The sequence below is a fragment of the Lissotriton helveticus genome, chromosome 1_1, assembly GCF_964261635.1.
Source record: "Lissotriton helveticus chromosome 1_1, aLisHel1.1, whole genome shotgun sequence".
Lineage (NCBI taxonomy): Eukaryota > Metazoa > Chordata > Amphibia > Caudata > Salamandridae > Lissotriton > Lissotriton helveticus.
In genome coordinates, this window is record NC_136057.1 from 829,800,477 (window position 1) to 829,824,795 (window position 24,319).

The following is a 24,319-nucleotide window of genomic DNA, read 5'->3' on the forward strand; positions in this document are numbered from 1 at the left end:
ATTGGAATTGGAAATTGAAAACTGAATTTATGTTACGGTTTGACAACAAATATTCAATGTGTGTAAATACAGCCTTTTTTTGTGTCTGAGCAATGGGATAGGATTTATGGAATAATGGAAAAGCTTTTAAATAACGCGTTCTTTATTAGTTTACAACAGATCGCAGCCTTCTGCAACAGCTATAAATAGCACTTCGCCTCACTGATAATAAATATGTTTCTACTCCTACGGTAAAATATAGCTCCACAGACCAGGGTACTTATATTTTGAGACAAACGCTGGGGGAGAGTTGCAAGGAAGTGTCCTCTGTCAGAATGTGGGAGCGATTGATCCCGATTGGTTGGGTATTTGAGATGTCCGTTGACTTCTGGGGATTGTAGTTTTTGTTTGTTATGTCTTTTTTCCCCATTTTGCTGCTGTTTATCCCGCATAGTGAAGTATCCGACTTACATAGACGTAGCTGGCAAGTATGAGAGGAACAAGTACTCATAAGTAACCGAATACCGTGTGATGTCAGTGCGAGCAGAGTTTTATGGAAGGGCCGGTCAAACAGGAAAAGTGAGTCTCGGCAGCTCTCTGCTGCAGACTAGAGAGCGATTAGAGCAGCGCCAAAACAATACGTGTCAGTGGAGCCGGAGGAGCGACGGGGAGGTGAATTATTCAGCAGCATCGAGAGCTCCAGTCCAACATGCCGGCCGTGGACAGACTGCTTCTGGAAGAGGCTTTACAGGACAGCCCGCAGGTACGCGAGCCCCCCTTTCCCATCCCTATAACTGTGTAACAGGTTCTGTAGTGTGCAGTACTGCCCAAAGGGCCCTGCCAGGAGGGCCCCTGACAGCCCTCCTCCCTCACTGGAGCCTCGGCAGGACATTGCAAAGATGCAGCCGTCCCCCAAGAGCCCCCTTCTGTTAACAAACGTGCATATTAACTAGTCGTTCAGACTGCGGATAAACAAGCAAGCCATTCTCCTGGCCGCGAGGGAGGTTGCTGTCTGTGCAGAGCCCCCAACAGCCCCCCCCCCCCCTCCTCCTCCCAGACCCAGCAGAACTCCCGAGCGCGGCATCTCGGACCAGTCTGAGGAGCTCGAAGGCTTCACGTTGGGGTGCAGGGGTGGACAGCTGCGTTTTGTTTGAAAAGTATATGTAAATAGGCAAGTCTGTTTCTGCTGTCTCGGCATCTCCGCAGGACAGTGCGGTTGACAGGAAGACAAAGCGAGACCTGTTAGGGGGTGCCATAGGGAGGGGGCGTTGAGGGCAAGTGGGGGGGGGGGGGTACTCCCCCTCCCCCTCCCCTGAGAGTCTCCTACAGAGCACACTGAATACGAACAACTCTGTAGCTCTAGCCAGAGTGGGAGAACACGCAGACTATTGAGAGACAAACATAGTTGGTTGCAAAGACCCCCCCCCCCCCCCGCACCCCGCACGCATTCCCACAGAACTGCTCCGTAGTTGACTCCCGCATGAAAAAAATATATTGAACTTTCACGTCCGAAAACATGGCCTCTGCTGGCTACTCTGTATTGTAATCCGGGCTGATGTGGACCGTGGGGGATGAAAGCGCTTTGTTTTTTAGGGCCCCGGGGAGGGAGGTAAGGCGACTCTCCCCAGCCACAGCTTTCTTTAAAATTAATTCTCCGAGAGCAGTCTCCCCTCAGTTTAGTTTAACCATGGGTAGCAAAAATGTAAACGTTTGTATTTTGCATACATAACAGCAACACATTTTTTTTGCTGGGAAGTTGTTACCGGCCTCACTTTCTGGCAAAAAGTAAACACTGCAAGGTGGTCATCCTTGCCCCTACTCACCTCTTGTGGAAGCAGGTTGTGTTTGGATGCCCGTCCTATTACCCAAAGAGGGATATCAAGACAGCCGTGGCTGGTTCACTAACTGCACACGAATCCGAAAAATATTTGCATTAGTTACTTTTCTGATCACTAAGAACTCACCAGTTACCTTCAGGATTTGGGACTCCAGGAAAGACATATTCTGGAGGCCCCTGTTCTTAACAACTTTGAATTTATTACACATTTGCTGCTAATTCAGGCCTGCAGGATGGCAAACAAAACTTAATTATACACCAAAGATTAGGTAACAAAAGACAATTGAAATGTTTTGCCTGGGGCCCCAAAAATCCTCAAGTTGATACCAACAAGTGAAAGACGGTGTCTGCGCTCGAGGTAGGCCGTGAAGAGGGAAACTGGTTGAAAATAGGTGAAATAGAGGGGATGTTCACGTATCCAGGGAACCCTGGGCAATTGCTGACTTTGCGCTGTGGTGTAGCTTAGTCAGTGAGATTCAGGGGATGCAAATTTCTCACCTAAAAAGCAGTGGTCGATCTGGATGATTCAGTGTGGGGAGTAATGGCTCCAGTATTAAAGCTACATTTTTTTTGTCTATTTTGACATCCACATTTATTTATCTGAGGCGCACTGTGCCCAGCCTTGATAGTTTGTAAAAGTTGGCAATGAATATATCTGGCTTTGGTGCCTCGTGTAGCTCAAGTGTTTTCATGACTGTAGACACCTTATCATCCATGATATAAGACTTTGTAGCCCCTCTTTACTCTGCTATGAGTTGTGTACGATTGACACACTGTAGTATTGTATATTAATTGTCGTTCCTCTGAAGAGTGGTGTAATACCCATGGAAATGTCCTAGTTGTTGTCTTTAGTAACAGCAAGTTGCCATGTAAAATCACATATATCTTCTGTATAGTTTTGCTCTAATTTATGTTTACGTTGTTTAGCTAAGTGTGTGCCCACCTGATCTTAAGTGGTTCTTTTGAGGATAAGTACTGTAAGTTACCCCTAGTTTGTAGTAATAGCATTTAATTTGTCTCTCACTGACAACAGGGTGTGCTGGAAGATTCTTCTTGGGTTTCCTTTATTTTTTCCTTTTGGTCTGTGCAAATTATTTTCCAAGTAGCATTTGCTCCATACACCTTACGTTTTTTAGATTACCTAGTGCTCCAATACATTTATCCCTAATAACTACATTAAAGGCATCCCAAGTGCATATGTTTATTCCGGTTTTCAATATTGGCGCTCTAAGCACTGCCAGATGGAAAATTCATTGTCCAGTGGAGTCGATCTTGTATTCCAGGACAGTGTCCACTCCAGGGACAATGGTCCAATATAGAAAATGGATGTAGTTTGGTGTTACATATTTAGGGCATAAGGAAGTGGGTTACCAGAATGTAATCAATTCTAGTTTAGGTTCTACAGGTATGTGAGAAGAATGTATAATGTACTGAATTGCTTGTTATGTTCTCAACAGGAGCCCTTCAGTTCCATAGCATTAAGTAAATTCTTCAGTTTTTTTCAAAAAGCACCTGAGTAGGAAGCTATGTTCCTTGAACTTTCTAGGTGAGGCTTCCCACGCTCAGTTAAAATCGCCAGTGAGACTTATTGTGCCTAACACCCTACTGCATTAAGAAATGAGATGAGGAAAGTGTCCTCGCCAGTTTTTGGGCCATAAAATGTTGCTGTAGTAATCCTTTCATTCTGTAGGATAACTAAAAACATTACATACCCACCTTTCTTCTCTGCTTTGTGATCAATAGGTTTTAAATTAAGGGGCCAATAAAAGAACAATGCCATTGCATTATATTTTGTTTTCGAAGAGAAGTGGGACACTAGAGGGTATGATGTGTTGAGGCGTGTGTTATGAGTTTTTCATGTGAACCTCTTGGCTAGAGATCCTATTGTCCTCTCAATAAATATTTCCATACTTTAGTTTTCTTGTTAGAGAAGTTTAGGCCTTTAAAATTCAGAGTGACTTGGTTAATCTTCATATTGATGTGTGAACATTATGGCCGGTGCTAGTGGAGAGGAACTATGTTTAGAAGTCTTAACTTTTTGGATGAGTTCCTCTCTGAGAACTGAGTGGTGTAGATCAGTATGTCTTAACCTGTGGTCTGTGGACCTCTGGGGTCCAAGGCTGTTTACCAAATTATGTAATATTATCATTTGCATACAGAAGCAAATTGTAAAACTTAACATTTAAAAACGTTTTGTGAAGGAATTGGAAATTCAAGGCAAAAAGTTGGTATCTTTAGCTTGGTTTGTGAGAGCAACCTAATATAGCAAATAGAATATAGCATGGTCGAAGGGGCGCCTCAATTGAAACATGGACAAAAAGAAAGCATGCCAAAGCAAAAAGAAAAGATTGATTTTCTGGAGTGTAGCATACTGCTTAGGGCCTCATTGCAACCTCAGCAATCCGTCCGCCGATGCCGCGGCCGGGTGAACACCGCAATGCCTGCTGTGTTCAGACCGCCACATTACGGTTGGATCACGGGACTGGCCACCTTTGCCTCAGCGGCACAGTTGGGATCCTAGATCCTGGCGGTGTTGGGCTGGTGGTAGTCCTACCACCAAACTTGTAATCAGGCGGTCGGACTACCTAGGTTGCGGTTGTCAGACTGCCACCATGGGTGCGCCGGTCTCAAGACGCTGTACACTTCATAAGGCTCTTTGTGGCTGATTATGACTTTAGAGCTATTGCGCCAGCGAGTCAATGCCAAAGCCGCGCAAAGACAGCCTGCCTGCCTGATTACGAGTTGAACTCGTGCAGGTTAAAAGTATTTTGCGGTTCCCACAAAGGTGCCGCAATGGGAATAGCAAAAATGTTCCAGCACGGCATGGACTGTGAAGTCCATGCAGTGCTGGAATTGGGGGTGCAAGCAGACTGGGGGGGGCACACATTGTGCCCCCCTGAATGCATCCCCATGGCGGGGGGCATGGGGCCCCGTTTCCCCACCGCCAGCCTTTTTGTGGCGGGTGCATAGCCATGAAAAGGCTTGCGGTGGAGGAACTCGAAATGTGCTGGGCGGGTCTGTGCCAGTCCCGTTCAGCATATTGCCACCGCCAGGTAACTGCAGTTCTCTGGTGCAGCCGGCAGTCCACTGCCGGAACGACGCAGAAAGTTGTAATCCGGCAGTTGGGCCACCAAGAGCCTGGCTGTCCATTGACTGCCAGACTCGTAATCAGCTCCTTAGTCTTTTAGAAATAAAAAACGAATTTAGACAAGCCTAAAATTTTCCATTACATTTTAGATTTTTTTTGTGTTTGTAAATTAAATTCAATATTTAATTAATTCAGAATATGTTTGTTGTATACTTGTTTCTGAATTGTATTTAGGTTACAATTGTAGAAATTGCTTGGCCTGAGACCACGATTTCCAGTAATGATTTAGTGGGGGTCCACAAAGGTCAAAACGATAAGAACTGCTGGTGCTAGATCAAAGTGATTTTCTATCCCTTTTAATAAACAAAAATAACTTTGCTCAGAATAATGTAACAAATATTTTGATTTTCAAACAAGCAACAACTGCCAAAGCTAACCAGTGCAGTATGTGGGGACTTGGAGTATCATCACTTGGGTCTGTACTCAGTTGGGCTACAGTTTTGCACTGCTGGTGTCAATCTGCTTGGGGAAGTGTCTAGCCCTGTGTCTGTACGAGGGTTTGATTTGGTAGGATTGGGTACGTAGCAAAACCAGCTTTTCTCTTTCCCATCAGTATTCACATCTGACCCATCTCATTACCTTTGTTTTCTCCAGTAAGTTGAAAGAGTTCCAGTATGTCAATTGGTCAACATGACAAGTCAATGAAGTCCTCATTTTAGGTTTTTGGGCAAACAGGACCTTCTTGAAAAGTTACATTTTCCTTTCTGTTGAACTCTAGTCTTCTTTTCTCCTCTCGTCGCTTCTGTGCGCTTGTCTTCTTCGAAGGTTAGTGAGGCACTATTTTTCGTTTATTACATAATATAATGGTAAATAACAACATTGCAATACAAAAGTATTGCAGTAGATATGTTGAGGCCAAAAAATGTCAATGTAAAGTATAAAAATATTGACTAAGAAAAATTTAGTATACAAAATTGACATTGCAGAGGTAAGGTGTATATATATTTTACATCCTTAACATAACTCAAAGACTCAAAACTATTATATTTAATAGTCACACATGTATATATAATGCAGACAATCTCAAAATATAATAAGTTAAGAAATAACAGAAATATGTAACTTTAAAATGTAAACAGAAAATACTAAAAATAATATATACATAAATAAAATGGAAAGATATTATTACATGGAATTAAATGTACATATTAATTGCTGAAGATATTATGTAATCAGTAGACAATAAAAAAATGGAACTGCAAGATTCAATGTACAAAATAAAAAATACAAAAATAAAATATATTTCATATATGTGTTTGTACGTGTACTAAAATGTTAAAAGAAAATGTTCCCTTTGAAAGTACTCTTCAGAATATCCGCACACTTGTTCACCTCAATCATTCACCAATTCTCACACTGTGTCCAGTTAATATTACACTCAGGATGTTTTTTTTTTTCAGAACACAATTTTATTGGATTTTTGCAGTTGACAGAATACAAGAGAAACACTGCTCCCATAGTAGCTGAAAGACAGTGAGCATATAGAAGCAATAACGGTCAATATATTCAATCAACATTTCCCTATATCCACCCCCCCCCATTCCAACCCAAGTCTCACCCCCCACCCTGCACGGTGTCTACATTGTCTAAAAACCGGAGCTTAATCAACATAGTATCAGCATGTGCTTCAGTTTATCCAGGGGCAGTACGGATGGGGTCCGTATCCATGGCTCGTGATGCCGGGGGGTCCAGTAAAAGGCCCCTGTAGTCTGCCCATCTCTTCCAGATCCGGTAGTGTTTCCTGGGGCAGCCCCTGGCCTCAAATATCGGGCGTTCCAGTCCCAAGTTGAAATCCATGGCTCGTTTCCACACCCCAACCAGTGGAGCTTTGGGGGCCTTCCAAGCTTGGGCTATATCCCCTTTTGGCCACTGTAAGGCCCAGAAGAAGCAAATGACGCTTGTGTATGTTACCCCCCACTTGTTCCATAACATGGAGGAGGCCCAGCTTCGGTGTGCGAGGGAGTTCCCATGCCAACACTTCCTCTAGACAGTCCCACACTCCGGTCCAAAATCTCTGCAATCGCACACAACCCCATACCGTATGGAAGAAGGAGCCTGTCGCACTTCCACACTTCCACACCTCAGGCAATCTGGGGCGGCTATCAGCCCCGCCTTCCACAGTCGTTCTCTCGTGTAATACGCCCTATGTAGGTATTTAAATTGGATGAAGCGTAGGCGCACCGCTATCGCTGCTCCCCTAGGGGCCGCCAGAGCTTCTCTCCAGTCTTCCTCTTCCAAATCTCCCAGATCTCCCTCCCAGACCGCCCGCAGTTTATCTAGAGAAGGGGAACAGTGGGTAACCAACGTTTGATATATGGTTGACATTTTCTTTGTTTCCAATTCCCCCATAAATATCTTAGCCTCCAGGGGGCTGAATTCCGGCAAGGACGTTAAGCCCGCTATTGCGGGGGTTAGGGCGTGTCGGAGCTGTAAATACCTGAAGAATTGGGATTGGGGCATGGTGTATTCATCCCGCAGTGCCTGAAAAGACTTGAGGACTGAGCCTTTCATAATATGGCCCAACGCCGAGATGCCAATAGCGTCCCAGCCCTCGAAGCCCTGTAGGGAAGCTAGGTCCGGAAGCCTCCCATTGTGCCACAGTGGAGTTTCTCCCGTTAGTCTATTCCACCACCCCATGCGGCGGAGAGCGTCGCGCCACACTTTGAAAACTACTTGAGTGACCATCAGGAGTCGTTTCCGGATTCTCGCCGAGTACAAGATCATGTGGAGTGTGTGTGGATCCATTATATACCTCTCTAGGGCATAGGCCGGATCGCCTCGGTCCCCGTACCACCATTCGTTGAGAACAAGCAGATGTGACGCTTGATAATAGGATTGGACATCAGATGTGGCCAGCCCCCACAGTAGATCGAGAGGAAGCAGGTGCGGAGCGCCACTCTCACTGCTCCCCCAGTCCACAGGAACCGACCCAAGGCGGAGTTCACCTGCCGAAACCACTGCGGCTGAATAGGGTACGGATGATTCTGTAACTGGTACAGAATACGGGGCAGAGCCACCATCTTAAAAATGGCCGAGCGGCCATAGACATTCAAGGCCATCCTGGACCACATCTGCATATCCGAACGTATCTTGTCCCAAACCGGCACTATATTGTGGGACCATGAGACTCCCGGCACATCCGTTACAAATACACCCAAGTATTTAAGGCCTCCTGCCGCTTCCTGAAGGGCCGAGGCCCAGGGACCCAAGGCTCCCTTATCTCCCAGGACCCACATTTTCGATTTCTGTACGTTGAGCATAAGGCCGGATATTTCACCAAAGATGCGCATTATATCAAGGACCCTTGGTCCCGATTTGTTGAGGTTCGTAAGGAAGAAAAGCACGTCGTCAGCATAAAGTGCGATTCTGTAAGACGGGCCCCCAACCCATTCCACTCCGCGCAATTGGGCATCTATCCTCAACCAAGCCGCAAGCGGCTCCATAGCCAAAGCAAACAGGTAAGGTGAGAGAGGGCATCCCTGCCGGGTGCCACGGCCTATAGGGAACGAGCTGGAGACCGCCCCCGCTACCCTCACCACTGCTGTCAGATCCGTGTAAAGTAAGTGAATGTAAGACAGAAAGCGCGGGCCCAGATTGAGTCGAAGAAGGAGTGCTCGAAGGTACGGCCAACTTAGGGAATCGAAGGCTCTATCTATATCTGCGAGCAGGAGGGCCGCGGGGATGCCCGCCGCCCGCACCGCCTCCACCACCAAGTGAGCGCGTCGTATGTTATGTCTCGTTGCCCTGTGGGGCATGAAGCCCGCCTGGTCCGAGTGGACCAGGTCTGCAATGTAAGGAAGAAGGCGGTTCACTAAGGCCTTTGCCAGTATTTTCGCCTCAAAATTCAGCAACGAGATCGGACAATAGGACTCCGGTCTATCCTGGGGCCTCCCTGGTTTGCAAAAAACCACGATCTCAGCATGTCTCCAGTCTGCCGGCAGTCTTCCATGATCCCTAGCCGCCTCCAGGGCCTTCCTATAGCGCATCCCCAACTGGAGATGAAACATCTTCATAAATTCACAGGGAAAACCATTGGTCCCAGGGGCCTTGCCTGCATTCAATTCGCCTAGAGCTTCTCCTATTTCTTCGGCCGACAGCGGGAGATCCAGTCGGTCCCGAGCGTCATCTGAGAGCGCCCTGGGTGGAAGGTCCGCGAGGAACTTATCAATTTCCTCCGCCGGGAGGGATTCCCGGGGGGCGTATTGTGTTGCATAGTATTGGGCAAACGTCTGAGCCAGGGCCTCGGGGGCCACGATAGGACAGCCCGTGGCATCCCGGAGGCCCGGCAGGGACTGGGTTTGGGAAGCACCCTGACATAGCCTATAAAGCATTGTGCTGGATTTGTCTCCCCATTGACAGATTCTGCTCTGTGTAGCGAGCCAAACCTGTCGGGCCTCCTCCAGCAATAAGCAGGTGTACGACTGCTGAAGGTGCAGTAACTTCTCCACGGCGCCCCTACTCCCCCGCTACGTGCACTCCGCCTCCTGGCTCTGTACCTGGTCAGCTGCTTCCGTTATAGCCAGCACACGGCCTTACGATTCGCAGCACACCACGCGATGTCCACGCCCGAAGCACTGGTTTCATGGCTTCCCACAAGGTCATGGCATCCACACCCGGGTCCTCATTCTCCGCCCAGTAATGCGCTATAGCCTCCCTCATGTGCGACTGATACTCATCGCGCTGCAAGTGCCATGCGGAAAGACGCCAGCGAAACGGCTGTCGCTTCGCACCTAGGCGTAATGTCAATGCGATCGGGGAGTGGTCCGACAGGCCCCTAGGAAGTATGGAGGTAGAGTCAATCCTCCCTATCCAGGGCTGCGGGACGAATAAGTAGTCCAGGCGAGAGAAGGATTTATGGACTGCAGAGACGAAAGTAAACTCGCGACTACATGCATGTTGATAGCGCCAGGTGTCAATCCATCCCATCCCCCGCACCATTCTGCTCAATTTCGTAGTAGCATCAGACAGCTGACCTCCCCCAGGCTTACAACGGTCTAGTCTCCCATCCATCACGTCATTCCAGTCACCACCGATTATCGACAGCACATGTGGGACTTCGGCCCAAACATCAAACAGTCGTTCAATCAGAGCGTCTTGCAGCGGGGGTGGAGCATATACACTACCAAAAACTATGGGCTCATTCCCCAGCCTCCCTTTGATAAAGGCGTATCTCCCATGCACATCTAACCATTGTGTGTCGTGTGTATATGGGACCCTACGATGTATCAAGATTGCAACTCCTCTGGACCCCCTCGTGAACCCAGCATGGAACACCTGTTCATACCCGTATCTACGTAAACTAAGGACTTTGGTGCCCATAAGGTGCGTCTCTTGTAGTAGCAAAACATCCGCCTTTTCATTCTTCCCCAATCGTAGGACTGCACCTCGTTTAATTTTGTCAAGCATCCCTCTCACATTCCAGCTCAAGATGCGCATCGATGCTCGTGGAAGATCTGCCATCTATCACCCAGAATCTGAGATTGTCGGGCCACTGAGGCCACACACGCACACACATCAGCCTCCAGGTTCCTGCAAACACCGTGCATAAGCTAGTCCCAACTCCCCCTCCCACTTTCCCCCGATCCTCCCCGCCCCCGCCTCCCCCGCTCATCCCCCCCTGCCCCCAACTGTACCAACGACCCCCCCTCCTACCCCCCACCCCATACCTCAGCAACATTGAAGTACCTGTCGCGGTGCAGGCAATCTCAACCCTCCAACGGGAGGCCCAAGACCCCTACACCAATGGATCCCACCCAACTACCCACCAGGTATCAAACAACCCCCCACCCAACACGTGGAAACGAACCTCGAGAGTAGGCCCGCGCTCACACGAGCGTCTCCCGACCTACTATCCACCCAGTAACAGGTAATCATGTAGTCAATCAGCAAGTGGCATGTCCAACAACAGTGCCAGGTCCATTCCAGCCATCAAAGCGACCCATCGATCCTTCAGGACCACTACCAGAACCATTAGGAGCGCGAGGGTCTCAAGATTTCGAGGGGGAAGAGGCTGTCTCCTCCGCCACTTCAGCTGTGTCGTCGCGGGGAGGCGGGCGCTTCTGGGAGCGCGACCTCCAGTTGCTTCTGCTGCGTGATTTTCTAGGCGTCTTTGGGGGCCCCCCAGCAGACGACTAATACGAGTTCCTCCTAGGGGGGGTATTCACCTCGACTCGCACCGTCTCGTCCGTCCACTCAAATACTTCTTCCGGGGAATTGAAAAATTGGGTGCGAGACTGAAAGACCACACGCAGGCGGGCCGGGAAGAGCAGAGCATAGGGAATTTTGAGCTCTCGCAGGCGTGCTTTCGCCGCAGTGAACGACTGTTTCTGCTGCTGGACCAGTTTGGTGTAATCCGGGAATATGAGGATTTTGTGGTTCTCGAACATCAGGGGATCCTTGGCGCGGGCTTGTCGCAGGATAACGTCTCTGTCGTGATAGTTGAGCAGCTTGGCTATCACCGAGCGGGGACAAGCCCCCGTGGATGGTTTGGGAAGAAGTGCCCGATGCGCCCGCTCCACGACAAAGCAGCGCGACAGGGAGTCCGGGGGAAGCCACCCCTACAGCCACTGGGTCAGGAAGGCCTCCATATTTCCTTTCTCGCAGTCCTCCGGGAAGCCCACAAAGCGCAGGTTGTTTCGCCTGGCCCTCCCTTCCGCGTCCTCCACCCGCAGCGCAAGTCCCTTCTGGATCCCTTCCATGGCGGCAACCTTCTTTTTGAGAGTCACCACGTCATCCTCGACTTCCGTGATCCTGGATTCTGTTTCGGTGATGTGGGCGACTGCTTTGCGAAGGTCCTGTCAGAGCAGGGTCACGTCCGCTCCGACCGCTCCGATTTTCACGTCTAGCATGTCCCTTGATTGCGTTATCGCCGCCATCAGCGCCGCATTGTCTGGCCCAGAGCCCTGATGACCTCCAGGAGCCCCGGCACCCCCACTGGGCCCCGTGAATTTATCCATCGGGCCCTGCTTTGAAGAGCCTCCTCTGTTGCTCCCTCTCGTCATATCGTGCGCAGGGTAATGATCGCGACCGTAGGGGAACCGCGGCTCAGGGGCACTCCTCACTGTAAGCGTGTTTTCAAGCGATGAGAATCCACAAGTCCGCCAGTATAGGCTGTAGCCCGGTCACTCTCAGACGTGCCTCACTCTCCGGTGGAGCAACCGCATATCACCACATGCCCAGTGGTCGGGGAAGGTGCAGAGTACACGCAGCTGAGCCCGCGCCTTAATACGGGCCACCTACTCCGCCCCAGGGGCCACTGGAGGCGACCCAAATCCAATGCTGCATCTCCCGTTGCCAAAGCCAGAGTGTGCCAGGGGCCGTCGGCCAGCCAGATAGCATGTAAGTGCCAGCAGGGAGCTCCCTCCAGGCCTCACCCCCCGCTGCGGCCCGGTGCGACCGCCGAGCAGAAGTGCACCAATTGTCAGGCGCCCCGGCCACGGGGAGATTCCAGCAAGTTAGCCAAGTGAATGAGGGGGGAGGTGGGGGAGGGGGGGAAATTAGGAGAGCCGGTATGTCTGCCGTCTCCCCAATGCTCCAGTACCACCTTGTCCCGCGGCCCGATCACACCGCCGAATGGGCCCAGGCACAATCTCGGGAGCGTCCCCTCCCCCACTAGGCCTCACGCCTTACCGCCACTCCCTACCCCACCTCGATCGCCGTCTGGGCGCCGACGTCGTCCCCCTCCAGCCGTCGTTCTCGCCGTATGTCCAGGCGCATGCAGGGTCAGCCAGTCTCCCACCACTGCTCCGCAGCGTCCTCCAGCAGGGGCGGCACCTTCCGCTCGCACTCCCCGGCTCCCCGTCACTTCCGGGCGGGCTGTCCGGCAATCGAGGTCCCGGCTTCAGTGTGGGGTGAAGGCCTCGCCGCTGTCCGGGCGCCTCGCGGCTGAATCACGCTGACCTCAGGCCGCCGGGACACCTAAATTGCTGCCGGGGTGTCTCCTCCGGATCCGCTTACAGCCACTCGATTCAGGGTGAAATTCGGTCGGGGCAACGCAGGATTTGGATCAGGATAATGATGCGGCGGGACGGAGCTCGCTCAGGCTACGTCCGCCATGCTCGCCGTCTTGGCCACGCCCCTCTACACTCAGGATGTTTGTTTAATAAAAAATTGTGAAATAAAAAATGTATAAAGATATTTAATTGACCATGCCACAACAATACATTAAAAATATACAAAAAAATTAAAATTAAACCACAATATGTACGTGTACTAAAACAAATAAAAATAAAATAAAAAAACAATACTAAATTATACTACTATAAATAAAATCATACCAAAATAGATGCAGCTTGGATATCAATAGAAACATACTTACAATTCCAACTCCAATCTATTCCCACTACAACATAAACAATTTTAGAGAAAGTGTTAGACTTAGGAGAAATACAGTTTACTTTTCCGACTCCAAACTAAACAGTATTGAAAGAGTTACAACTCAATTCCATCCAGCAGAAAGTAACATGGTGGACTGTGGGAAGGGATGATTTACGATTCCCACTCCAAACTATGCCACGGAAATTAAAGTGTTTGACTTTGGAGGGGTTAGATTTACCTTTTCACACTCTAAACTGAGCAACGGTAGGGAAAGTGTTAGATATTGGAGAGGTGACATTTTCCATTTCCACTCAAAAATATGTAACAATAGGGAAGGTGCTAGACTTCAGAAGGGTTAAATATAGTATTTCCACTCCAACCAAAAGAACAGTAGAAAATGTTTTGGATTTAGAGCTATAATATTTTCTATTACCAGTCCAACTTGACCAACAGTAGAAGGTTTAGTAGTTCAAAAATTCACATTTCCTATTCCCAATTATCAATAATTGAAAGAAAGATACAATTACAAGGTCTATACCTAAATATTTATAAAACAAATACTTTGATTTTTTTTCCATTTATTAGTTAATTAAAATGAATATATAACAATTGAGTAACATTCAATTAATATCTGTATTAATCACATAAAAAGATTAATGTATAAAAATATTAACATTATAAATAACTATACAGTGCATAAAAAAATAAACATAACATTTAGAAATAAATTATCAGAAATCCTTGAAGTTATATATAATCTCTGTAAACAACATGCAACTAAATGAAGCTAAATATGAAATATTTAAATGGAATAAACACAATTAAATAATTATTTTCCTACAAAGCCACCAAGGCATGATAAAGAAAAATCTAAATAATGAATACAGTTTATCAAACATAATAAACACAAAATAATAAACAGTTATCAAAAATGAAAAATATATATTTTAAATGTTTTAAAACAAACATATATTTACTCTTTTCTAAAAAAAAAAAACAATACATATTTATTAAACAAATTAACCAATTATATTATTCAATTAGAAACATATCTTCCCATCCTGCCCCCCAGTGTCTGAACAAACCACAGGAAATAATTTAAAACAAATATTAATATAGAAACACAACATTACAGAGAAATACTATGTAATAATATAAAAAGAATATAATAAAACATATATAGCAATTGCATAATTTTACATAAACAAAAATTGAATTAACTAATTAAAACAATAAAAATTAAGTTTATAAAATGTATATTTTAAAATGCTTCCCACCCATCTCAGTTACAAGCCCAACAGCCCACTAATAAATACAAAAATGCTAATAAAAAATATATAATTCTTTAATATATTATCAAACCAAAAAACATACCAAGAGGTAATTGCAAAAAATAAATAATAAAATATTCATAAGCAATAATACACAAATTATTTAAAAATGACCACAACAATAAGAGATTTTCTGTACAATGATATTAAGGTATATAATATTAAATATAAATCCTTTAATATGTTTTAAGAAAATAAAAATAAACAATATTAATACCTGCGAGATTCTGTCGCAGGATATTTTTGTTATCACAATATTAGTGTCCATTAATATTTTTGAAACAATATTAAAAAAGAACACCACTATTTATTGGGGTCCTCCGATGGGACATTCATGGGAGTCAGCGTCTGCTTCAGATTCTAGTAGTTGAATATTCAATAGGCAGCTACTTCATCTCTGTCAGCAAAACGGTGGGTTTTACTTTAGAATTCAAAGGGGATGCTAAAGGGGTATGTCAAGCTACATCTGATGTTGTCTCTGCATAGCCTGTTGGTAATTGGTTTCGAAAAGCTGTCACCCTAGAAGTGTGACTGGCGCTTTGTCTTCGTATAGTCCTCAGAAGTAATCTTTACAGGAAATGATCTCTTTTTTTCAAAGCTCCAAGAAGAATATTGTCTTTACCTTCAAAGTTGTGGAGCGTAGCAAGTACATCTCTAGGTTTTTTCATCTCTCTAGCAAGCTTAAGCGCCACTCTTTGTGCTCTGTCTATATAATCTTCCTCAAGTTCATCATCCACTATGGATGAGAAGAGTCCCCCCAAGAAGGCATCAAGGACCTGACACTAATGTTTTCATGCCTAGATCTATTTTCTATGTCTTTACATTTTTGGGTTGTAGCTTCCATTCGCAGTTGCAATAGAGATATTGCCATTTTAAGGTTGGAATCACTGTTTTGTAATTATTTAACCTTTCCTGCATCTTTTGGAAAACCTGTGGTCAACCAGACTATTCAGCATGTCCACTTTAATCTCTTCTCTTAGGTCATTTCTAAAGAACTGAAGGCTAACAATTAGTCTTCATTAGTGCGTGCCAATGTTTGCGTTGCACTGAGAGGCTGTTGTAAGAGATAAGCCCTTCACAGGCTAGGTCAGTGATATGAAGATTCTGGTTACTCCTTGTTGAGTGTGCTTCTTTGGTGTCATCGAGTCTAACTATCACAGTATTTACCCTCTATATTGTATCTCCTTTCACCCACTGTCCTTGGTGATTCTTTAGGAGGGATGAGCAAGGTCTGATTAACAGAGGGGAGTTTTGAGTAAAAAAACTCCCTCACATAGGTATTCTATTATTATCAATTCTATCCCCCTCTTTTTTTATTGTTTCTTACTCCAGCATTGTTTTTTGGGTGATGCGAGTATGTATATTGGCCCACTATCCCATTCACTATTTGTAAACTAAAGGTCTGGTCGGTTCAATTATATTGTGCCTTTTATGCTGATGTGAGATTGTGGGAATGTATTGGTTTGTAGCAGTTAGAGCTTCAGGGAGCAGGATTAGGAGCCTTCTGACCAGGTACCACTTCCCGTTGTACTGTGCTGGGTCGTGGGGGTACAGCACTTATGATGAATCGGGAGCAGAGCTTCCTTCATTAGCTGCTCTATCCAACCTGCTTCCAGATTGCCTCACATTGCACCCTCCAGTGTCTTCAATTGCTGGGTCTAAGTGGTTTGGGGTTAAGTTTGCCAGCAGCCTTTTCCATTTATAAACTTTATTTCGATTTTAAAAAAATCACAAAAGTCATCACAGTACAAACACAGGGACTAAATTGATCAATAATCATTGCACTATCTCGACGCACATGATTAAGGGTATATCATGGGATACACATTATTAAAACAATAAATAATTTAATACAACTATAAAACACACCCGTATGGCGGGCCAAAGAGCAATTTCCTTTAAAAAGAGTATCAATCATGCCTAAAAGTTCATATGCAAAAACATTAAATGGTTATTAAAAAGGGGAGGATGTTTACCTATACCTCCCTGCAGACCAGCGAATCACCCACACCCAGCCTAAGAACTTGGCTATAGCCATCACAAGGGGGCCATCCGCTGCAGTTTTAAATACTCTGTATGCCTCACTGTGGGCCCTAGTCCCCATATATAAACACACAGGTTTCAGCCAGCATCTCCTCGGATTATGATACGCTGGACAAGCAAATAACATGTGGGCCACAGTTTCAACCCTGTCCGGGCAGAAAGGACAGTTGCTACAATTAGCATACAAATTAGACCACTTAGAGGTAAAATCCTTGGTGGGTAATGTTTCCCACTCTAAACTGATGGAAAAGTTTTCTATCGCGAGTGATTAGATCCCAGTAGAGTTCATAATTGGGTTCAGATTTAATTTGTAGGAAGGTGCTAGACAGAGTAAGACTGCTGGAAGATGCAAACTGCCGGGAATAAATCAAATGCCAGTATGCTGCCTTTCACTCTGATTTGCTGGGGAAGAGACTTCCCTCAGGGGAAGTCCACAACTGATTCAAACCCAACTCACAGAGAATGTTTTAACACTCCTAAACCACTCAATTTTGTTGTTCACATCCATGTCCCGAATTTCTAACACAGCCGATGCATAATTGGCTAGTTCGGGAGTCACCCAAAGTCTCCTCCAGTATGATACTAATCTGTAACAGGCTACATCCTGGATGGAGTGGCACCCCAAGTCCATATAAAGGGGAATAAGGGGGGTTGATTGCGGCAACCCCATTAATGATCGTACAAATTTGTTTTGTGCCACCACCAAAGAATCCAGATTCGCATGTGCCCACAACTCTGAGCCATACAAGATTGAGGCACTAATTTTGGAGTTATAGATCTGCAATACTGGAGCTATGGGTTTGGTGTAGGAGCGACTATGCTCCCTAAGCAGCACACCCGAGAGTTGAGCATGTCTTGCCTTGAGGCAGTCAATTTGCGGCTTCCAGCTCATCTTTTTGTCTAGGGTTACTCCTAAGTATGAAAAAATCTCAGTTTGCTCTAGAGCACCATCCTGCATCCTAACTTCACCGATGTGTTTGGTAGAGTTCTGGAGGATCATAAACTTCGTTTTGTCAACATTGACAGCCAAGTCATGATCTGCACAGAACTCTTCAAATCTTGACAGGGCACGTTGAAGTCCCTGGCGCATTTTGGAAAGAATAAGAGTATCATCGGCGAACATTAGGAGTGGGATCTTTTTTCCACCTAAGCTGGGGGCGTCAGTAGGGCAATTTTCAAAGTATTTCAATACCCCATTAATGTAGATGGGGAAATAGGGTGGGTGCAAGAACGCACCCCTGCCTAACCCCCTTTTCAACCAAAAAGTTTTCCGTGGTATGGCCTGCCTTGTCCCACCTAACCTGAACGAAGTTATCCGTGTACAATTTGACAACAAAGGCCAATATTTCCAATTGCATACCCAACTTTAAAAGACTTTGCCACAGCTTGAAATGCGGAACTAGGTCAAATGCAGACCTGAGGTCCACGAAAGCTGCATAAAAAGAGCCTCTCCCCAAAGTAACAGTACGCCAATAAATGAGGATGAACCTTAACACCTGGTCCACTGTACTGATATATCGTCGGTAACCTGCTTGTAAGTCTGAAAGGATGTGAAAATCGTCCATCCATACCTGCATTCTACCTAAAACCACTCTTGCCACAACCTTCTGAATGCAATCAATCAGGCTTATGGGCCTATAATTTTCCTGGTAGGGAGGGATGCCCCTTTTTAAAAATAGCAAGGATAACTGCACCTGCCCAGGAACAGGGAATCGCTGCTCCTTCATCGATGGCATTCATTAAAAGTTGGATATACGTTGCCCAGGATGCCAGGTCTTGTACAAAAAGGTCTGCAGGAATGCAGTCAAGACCTGGAGCCCTACCTTTTGGAACCTGGAGAAGGGCTGCTTCTACTTCCTTTTTGGTGATGCTGAGGGAAGGAGAGGGCGATGGCACAACAAAGGTGTCCTGAGCTCCTGGGTCATTAGCAAATTGTCCTCTGTAGTGGCAAATCCACTGATCGGGTTCCACATGGTTAATGGAAACTTTACTAGGATTCCCACTCCCCCATTTCACCAGATGCCAAAATCTCATCATATCCCTCCCAGAGCATGCATGGAGAAGTTCAGCCCAATGAGCCTAGTCCCAGCCTCGTTTTGCTTTGGATTTTGCTGCCTTATAAGCCTGCCTCTTCTCTCTTATAGAGGCCTGTACCTTACTCCTGTTTGCATCTGCCAAGGATTTATAGGCCGAGCGACAATTGGAATTATACCATGATGCCGCCTTGGTGGTGGATGATACTGGACTTTTTTTGTTATTTGATAAAAAACTTTTCAGTTGGTTAAAAAGATGCTCATGGAACTGTGCTACTCTATCCCCAAGTACCACCAATTCAGCCTCTGTCTGAATGGTAACAATAGTGTTTGCTACTAAGTTACTCATAACTTGCAGCTTCTCCGGATCAAGTACGACCTTACACTATTTAAGGCGTCTGGTATCATTAGTTAAATGGCCTTCTACAGAATCTTGACAATTTGACAATCCTTCTCTACAATTGGGGACAATGGCCCGCATGGAAACTAAGAGTGGTGTGACGATGGGGACCCGGATGCGGGCCCCCCTGGCCTACCTAGTAATGTGTCCCCTTTCTCTTCTCAGCATACGGAGGCATGGAAAACCCCTGACGTCATCAGCGGCCGGCCGGAGGAGTCCGCGCTGCGACCCTGCACCTTTAACTGGGCGGCACCTGTCCTGGGACACACCCCCTGCAACACGGTAAAACCCGTCCCAGAAAGCACACAGGTGTGCGAGACACCCGGAGGAGGCGAAGGAGACTGGTGGCGAGATTGGAGCGGAAGCGAAGAGGAGTGGAGTACGAGGGAGGAGGAAGAACAGCGGAGGACGGAGGAAGAACATCGGAGGACGGAGGAAGAACAGCGGAGGACGGAGGAAGAACAGCGGAGGACGGAGGAAGAACAGCGGAGGACGGAGGAAGACTGGAGGAGGACGGAGGAAGAGGACAGGCGAGAGGAGTGGAGAGCAGCGGAAAAGTATCCTGAGGAGGAGCGGAGTGCAGCAGATCCGAGGGCGGAGACACCGAGGCCAGCGAAGGCGTGAGACAGAGACGGCGGCAACACCAACAAGCCGGGAGGCCAACGGGACAACTCACCGCCCAGCCACGCTTCCCGCGAAGTGTGGCTTGACCAGGTACGGTCAAGATTCAGCGGGTGGGCGGGCACTAGGCGGAACAAGCCGTCCTGAGCACACACACCCTACCTCATCCTAAGCACTTAAAGCCCCACCCTCACTGACACCCCACCACTGGCCAGGGGTAGTTGTGTGCACGTGTGCTTCCTCACCCCTTTTCCCCTGTACCAAGTCCGAGGTTGAGGACAGACTGCCTGACACTTGTTTCATTTCATTTGCCGGTACCGAGAGTCATCGAGACGGCGGAGAGACGGCCTACGACACCCAGGAGGCAGTGGGAACGGCGGTCCGGAGCGGGAGCCACCACGTCGGAGAAACCTGAAACCCCGCTCCCATTCTACAGAGTGCCTGTACAGAAACGGCGTTTGTGTACAAAAATAAAAGCATCCTTACCACGAGCCCCCGTGTCTGTCAACCTTTTCGATACACCAGTGGAACCCCCACAAGTGGGTTGTGGTCACTCTCAGGCTGGGCTTCCGCCATCATATCTAACAATTCTGGCCACAGTTCCTTATTTATAATAAAATAGTGTATACGACTAGAACGATGGCCATTGCTAAATGTTGGCATCCCTAGTTTGTCAGACTTCGGGCGGCCATTTGCTGCTCTTAACCCATGTTCCAGGCAGAAAGCTTTTAATTGGAGTGCTGCTCTGGTCCACTTTTTTATGGGTGGAAGTTCTAGTGGTGGAATTGACCACTGGTCATTCTCCTCGAAGCTAAAATTCATATCCTCACAATCAAGTGGTTCATAAGTGCAGTTAAAATCCCCTGCAAGTATGATGTTACTATTGTCTCTGTGATGCGTTAAAAAAAATCTAAAAGATCTACTGTGTCAGACGCCTTCCCGCCTTGCTGGCCCCTAGAGTAAACATTAATGAGTACAATATCCGTGGAGTTGCCATGTGATAACTTAACAATGAGAATATCCCGTGAGTCAATGACAATCTCCTTTAATTTGTAAGAATGGAGCTGTCTGACCCAGATTATCAAGCACCCCTTCGGTCTGCCCCTTTCACCATAAAGCTATTTTAAGAACTGCACAGGACTCCAGCGGTACATTTGTTAGTGGGCCTGTCTCACAATATGACATTAGAGTGGGGAGAACGTTATCAATAGAGGTACAAGAAAGAGCCATATCGTTAACGCAAACCCCCGCTATTACCGGAGTGCCCAAACTACTTGTGTGTGGCACTTGGTTACCCCCACTGCTTGTGTGAAGCACTTGACTGCCCCTACATTCCTGAACCCATCTTTAGGAGGCTTTGTTAGGCGGGGTCGCCAGACCCAGATAGTCAATATCCTCCAAGTTGTTAAATGATTCAAATCTATTAAAGGTCGGGACAGAAAACTCATACATCCCTGAGCTTGTGTTACAAAGTTACGGTCGACCATAGACGTTTTCAACAACCATGTGTCTTGGTAAAAGAACCCTAGCGGTAGGATGTTTATGCCTTCCTCACCAAGATACCTTGAGCCAGCCCTATCAAGGATTGTTTTGACTAGGTGGGGGGACCCAAAGTTAGCCACCACACAGTCGCCTCTGCTTGTTTTCCTGGATTTACCGATCCACTGAATTCTGCGTGCCATTTTAAAGCTCCCGAATAAAAGACCTCCTAATCTTGTTTTGGAATTTATTAAATGGAGGGCCTTATTCCTCAGAGAAACCCAGTTTTCCTCAGCACAAGATTGTAAATGGGGTACGTTAGTGAGTACAATAGTATAGGGCGTTGGCTTGGGGGGGGTAGATTGAGAAATTCATTGCAGTGATGACTATTCATACCTTCCTGTGGGGCCCTACTATTAATGCTACTCTCGGATTCTTCTCTCCTACGTGATGCTGTTGTGTCGGGGGCTAGTGTGTTGCCCATTTAGTGGGGCGGGGGTTCTACAACAGTAATGCCAGCCATAACCTTGTCACTACCAGGTGCACTAGCAGAAACAATTGGTACAGAAACCAAAACTTCATTAGAAGCAGTGAGGCAACTTGTAGTGATACCTTTTGACGAAAATAATTGATGCTCAATGTTAGTTAATCTTTGACCAATGTCTACCAGTTTTAATGCCAACGGTTCAAACATTGCCTGTAATTTTTCTTCAAACTTGGCTATAAGCCTTTTCTCCATATCACATGGCGTCTGATTAAAACAAGTCGGGGAAATAGATATGGGACTAGGAATCTTAGGTGTTACAACCTCTTGAGCACGGCCTTTCCTACTACAGAAAGGCCCTTTAGTTTTGGCTACTTTGCTGGCCTGGTGCAAAGTGGAGGAAAGCCCACAGCCTTCCTTTTCTTAGATGGAGCTGAAACTCGACCCTCTCCCTTCTTAGGCTGTGTTTTGCGCTGCTGACGTATTAACATCATAACGGGAGGTGGGATAGTGGGGGTGAGAGCTCTATCTGGAGTTGAAGGAACAGCTAACGAAGAAAGAGAAAGCCCAGGGGAAAATTGCTGTGGTAAATCAACAGATACACCCACCCCCTCCTCGGAACATACAAAGGGAGCCCCCGCAGATGCTCTAAGGGGATCAAGAGTCAATCGTCTTTGGGTAAGCTCAATCTCTTTTATAAGAACAGATTCAGCTCTCAGAAGAAAAGCATCAAGTGTCCCAACAACCCCCTTTTGAATAGTCTTACTCATTATTGACTTTTTGACCCAAGACCTGGTTACCAAGAAAGGGGAGATTAATTACCAAACAAAACTTCGACAACTAACAGTCCAATAACAGTCACTGACCAGGTCCATGTGGGTGCCAAGTGAGAGGTGAAAAGGGGGTGACCCAGCCCTGCCTCCTCCTGGCTTTGACGGGTGCGGACAGGCCCCCCCTTGGCCCGGGCTTTGCCCGGGCAGCGCCCGCGCGCGTCCCGAGCTGATTTTGAGGGCCTCCGGTGCCCTCTAGCAGCGTCACTGGCTCTGCGCCTTGCAGAGCCCTCTGGGAACTGTGGTCCTGGTCGGGTTCTTCACCTCACGGCCACGCTGACGGTTACAGCGGTATTGGCAGCAAGTTGCGGCAGGCTCCCACTAACTCCTGCTGGGTCTCACCAAAGTAAGTGTTCTGTGGCCGTTCCCCTCACGGCTAGATTAGATGCAAGAGCGTCCCGTGCTGCGGGAGGGCCGGCCGATTTTGAGGGACTTCAGCACTCTCTAGCAGCGTCACTGGCTCTGCGCCCTGCAGAGACCTCTGGGAACTGTGGTCCTGGTCGGGTTCTTCACCTCACGGCCGCGCTGGCGGTTGCAGCGGTATTGGCAGCAAGTTGCGGCAGGCCCCCACTAACTCCCGCTGGGTCTCACCAAAGTAAGTGTTCTGTGGCCGTTCCCCTCACGACTGGATTAGATGCAACAGCGTCCCGCGCTGTGGGAGGGCCGGGACGATTTTGAGGGCCTCCGGCGCCCTCTAGCAGCATCACTGGCTCTGCGCCCCGCAGAGCCCTCTGGGAACTGTGGTCTTGGTCGGGTTCTACACCTCACGGCCGCGCTGGTGGTTGCAGAGGTATTGGCGGGAAGTTGCGGAAGGCCCCCACTAACTCCCGCTGGGTCTCACCAAAATAAGTGTTCTGTGGCCGTTCCCCTCACGACTGTATTAGATGCAACAGCGTCCTGCGCTGCAGGAGGGCCGGGCCGATTTTGAGGGCCTCCGGCGCCCTCTAGCAGCATCACTGGCTCTGCGCCCTGCAGAGCCCTCTGGGAACGGTGGTCCTGGTCGGGTTCTTCACCTCACGGCCGCGCTGGCGGTTGCAGCGGTATTGGCAGCAAGTTGCGGCAGGCTCCCACTAACTCCCGCTGGGTCTCACCAACAGCGTCCCCTTTTCACATTGCTGCTATATTTTCAGGCGGTGGGGCATGACATTGACAAATTGAAGAACGCAAACAATCACACCTTTTAGCAACTTAAGCAAAAGAGAGCAAGAGACAGTGAAGATATATCTCAACTTGATACAATCATAATAAAACCTGCTGATCAAGGAGGTGTTATTTTGGTACTACCGAAATAAACATAGAGTAGAATGCCTTAAACTTTTAAATGACGTTAGGAATAAGGGTGGGCGTAAAATCCGTTTCGCGGGCAAATTTTCGGATTTTCCGCGATTTCGCGATCCGCGAATCTCGCGAAATCGCGGTAAAATCCGCGAATCAGCGGGACACATTTTCAGCCAAGCAAGGGTTACAGCAGCAGGTGCAAAAGTTGAACCTAATTTCTTTGTAACCTTTTACAACTTGGGCACCTGCTGCTAAGTGCTTCCTGGCGCCTTGTTGCCTACTTGCAACTATTCTCTGACCTTGCTCTGACCCTTGAAGCAGGGTCAGAGAATAGTTACAAGTAGGCAACAAGGCACCTGTCCCAGGAATTAAACCTCATCAGGAAGCACTTACAGATATAAAAAACAGGAAGAAGGGAGAGGATGGCAAATACACCCATTTTGAGTTGTCAGGAGGGGCTAAACTAAAAGAGACCTTTTCAGCACAATTTTCATATGCATTTTGCTAAAAATAAAAAGCTGTATGTTCTGTAGGGGCAAC

At 47.2% G+C, this 24,319-nt stretch overlaps 1 protein-coding gene across 1 annotated transcript in view; it reads left to right on the forward strand.

Moving 5' to 3' along the window:
• Window positions 1-282: 282 nt before the first annotated feature.
• APPL2 (adaptor protein, phosphotyrosine interacting with PH domain and leucine zipper 2) overlaps window positions 283-24,319 on the forward strand; it is a 697,983-nt gene continuing 673,946 nt past the window's right edge. Inside the window, exon 1 of the mRNA XM_078674621.1 lies at window positions 283-742. Coding sequence (XP_078530747.1) covers window positions 689-742 — 54 coding nt within the window. The 5' untranslated portion in view covers window positions 283-688. The remainder of the gene's footprint in view (window positions 743-24,319) is intronic.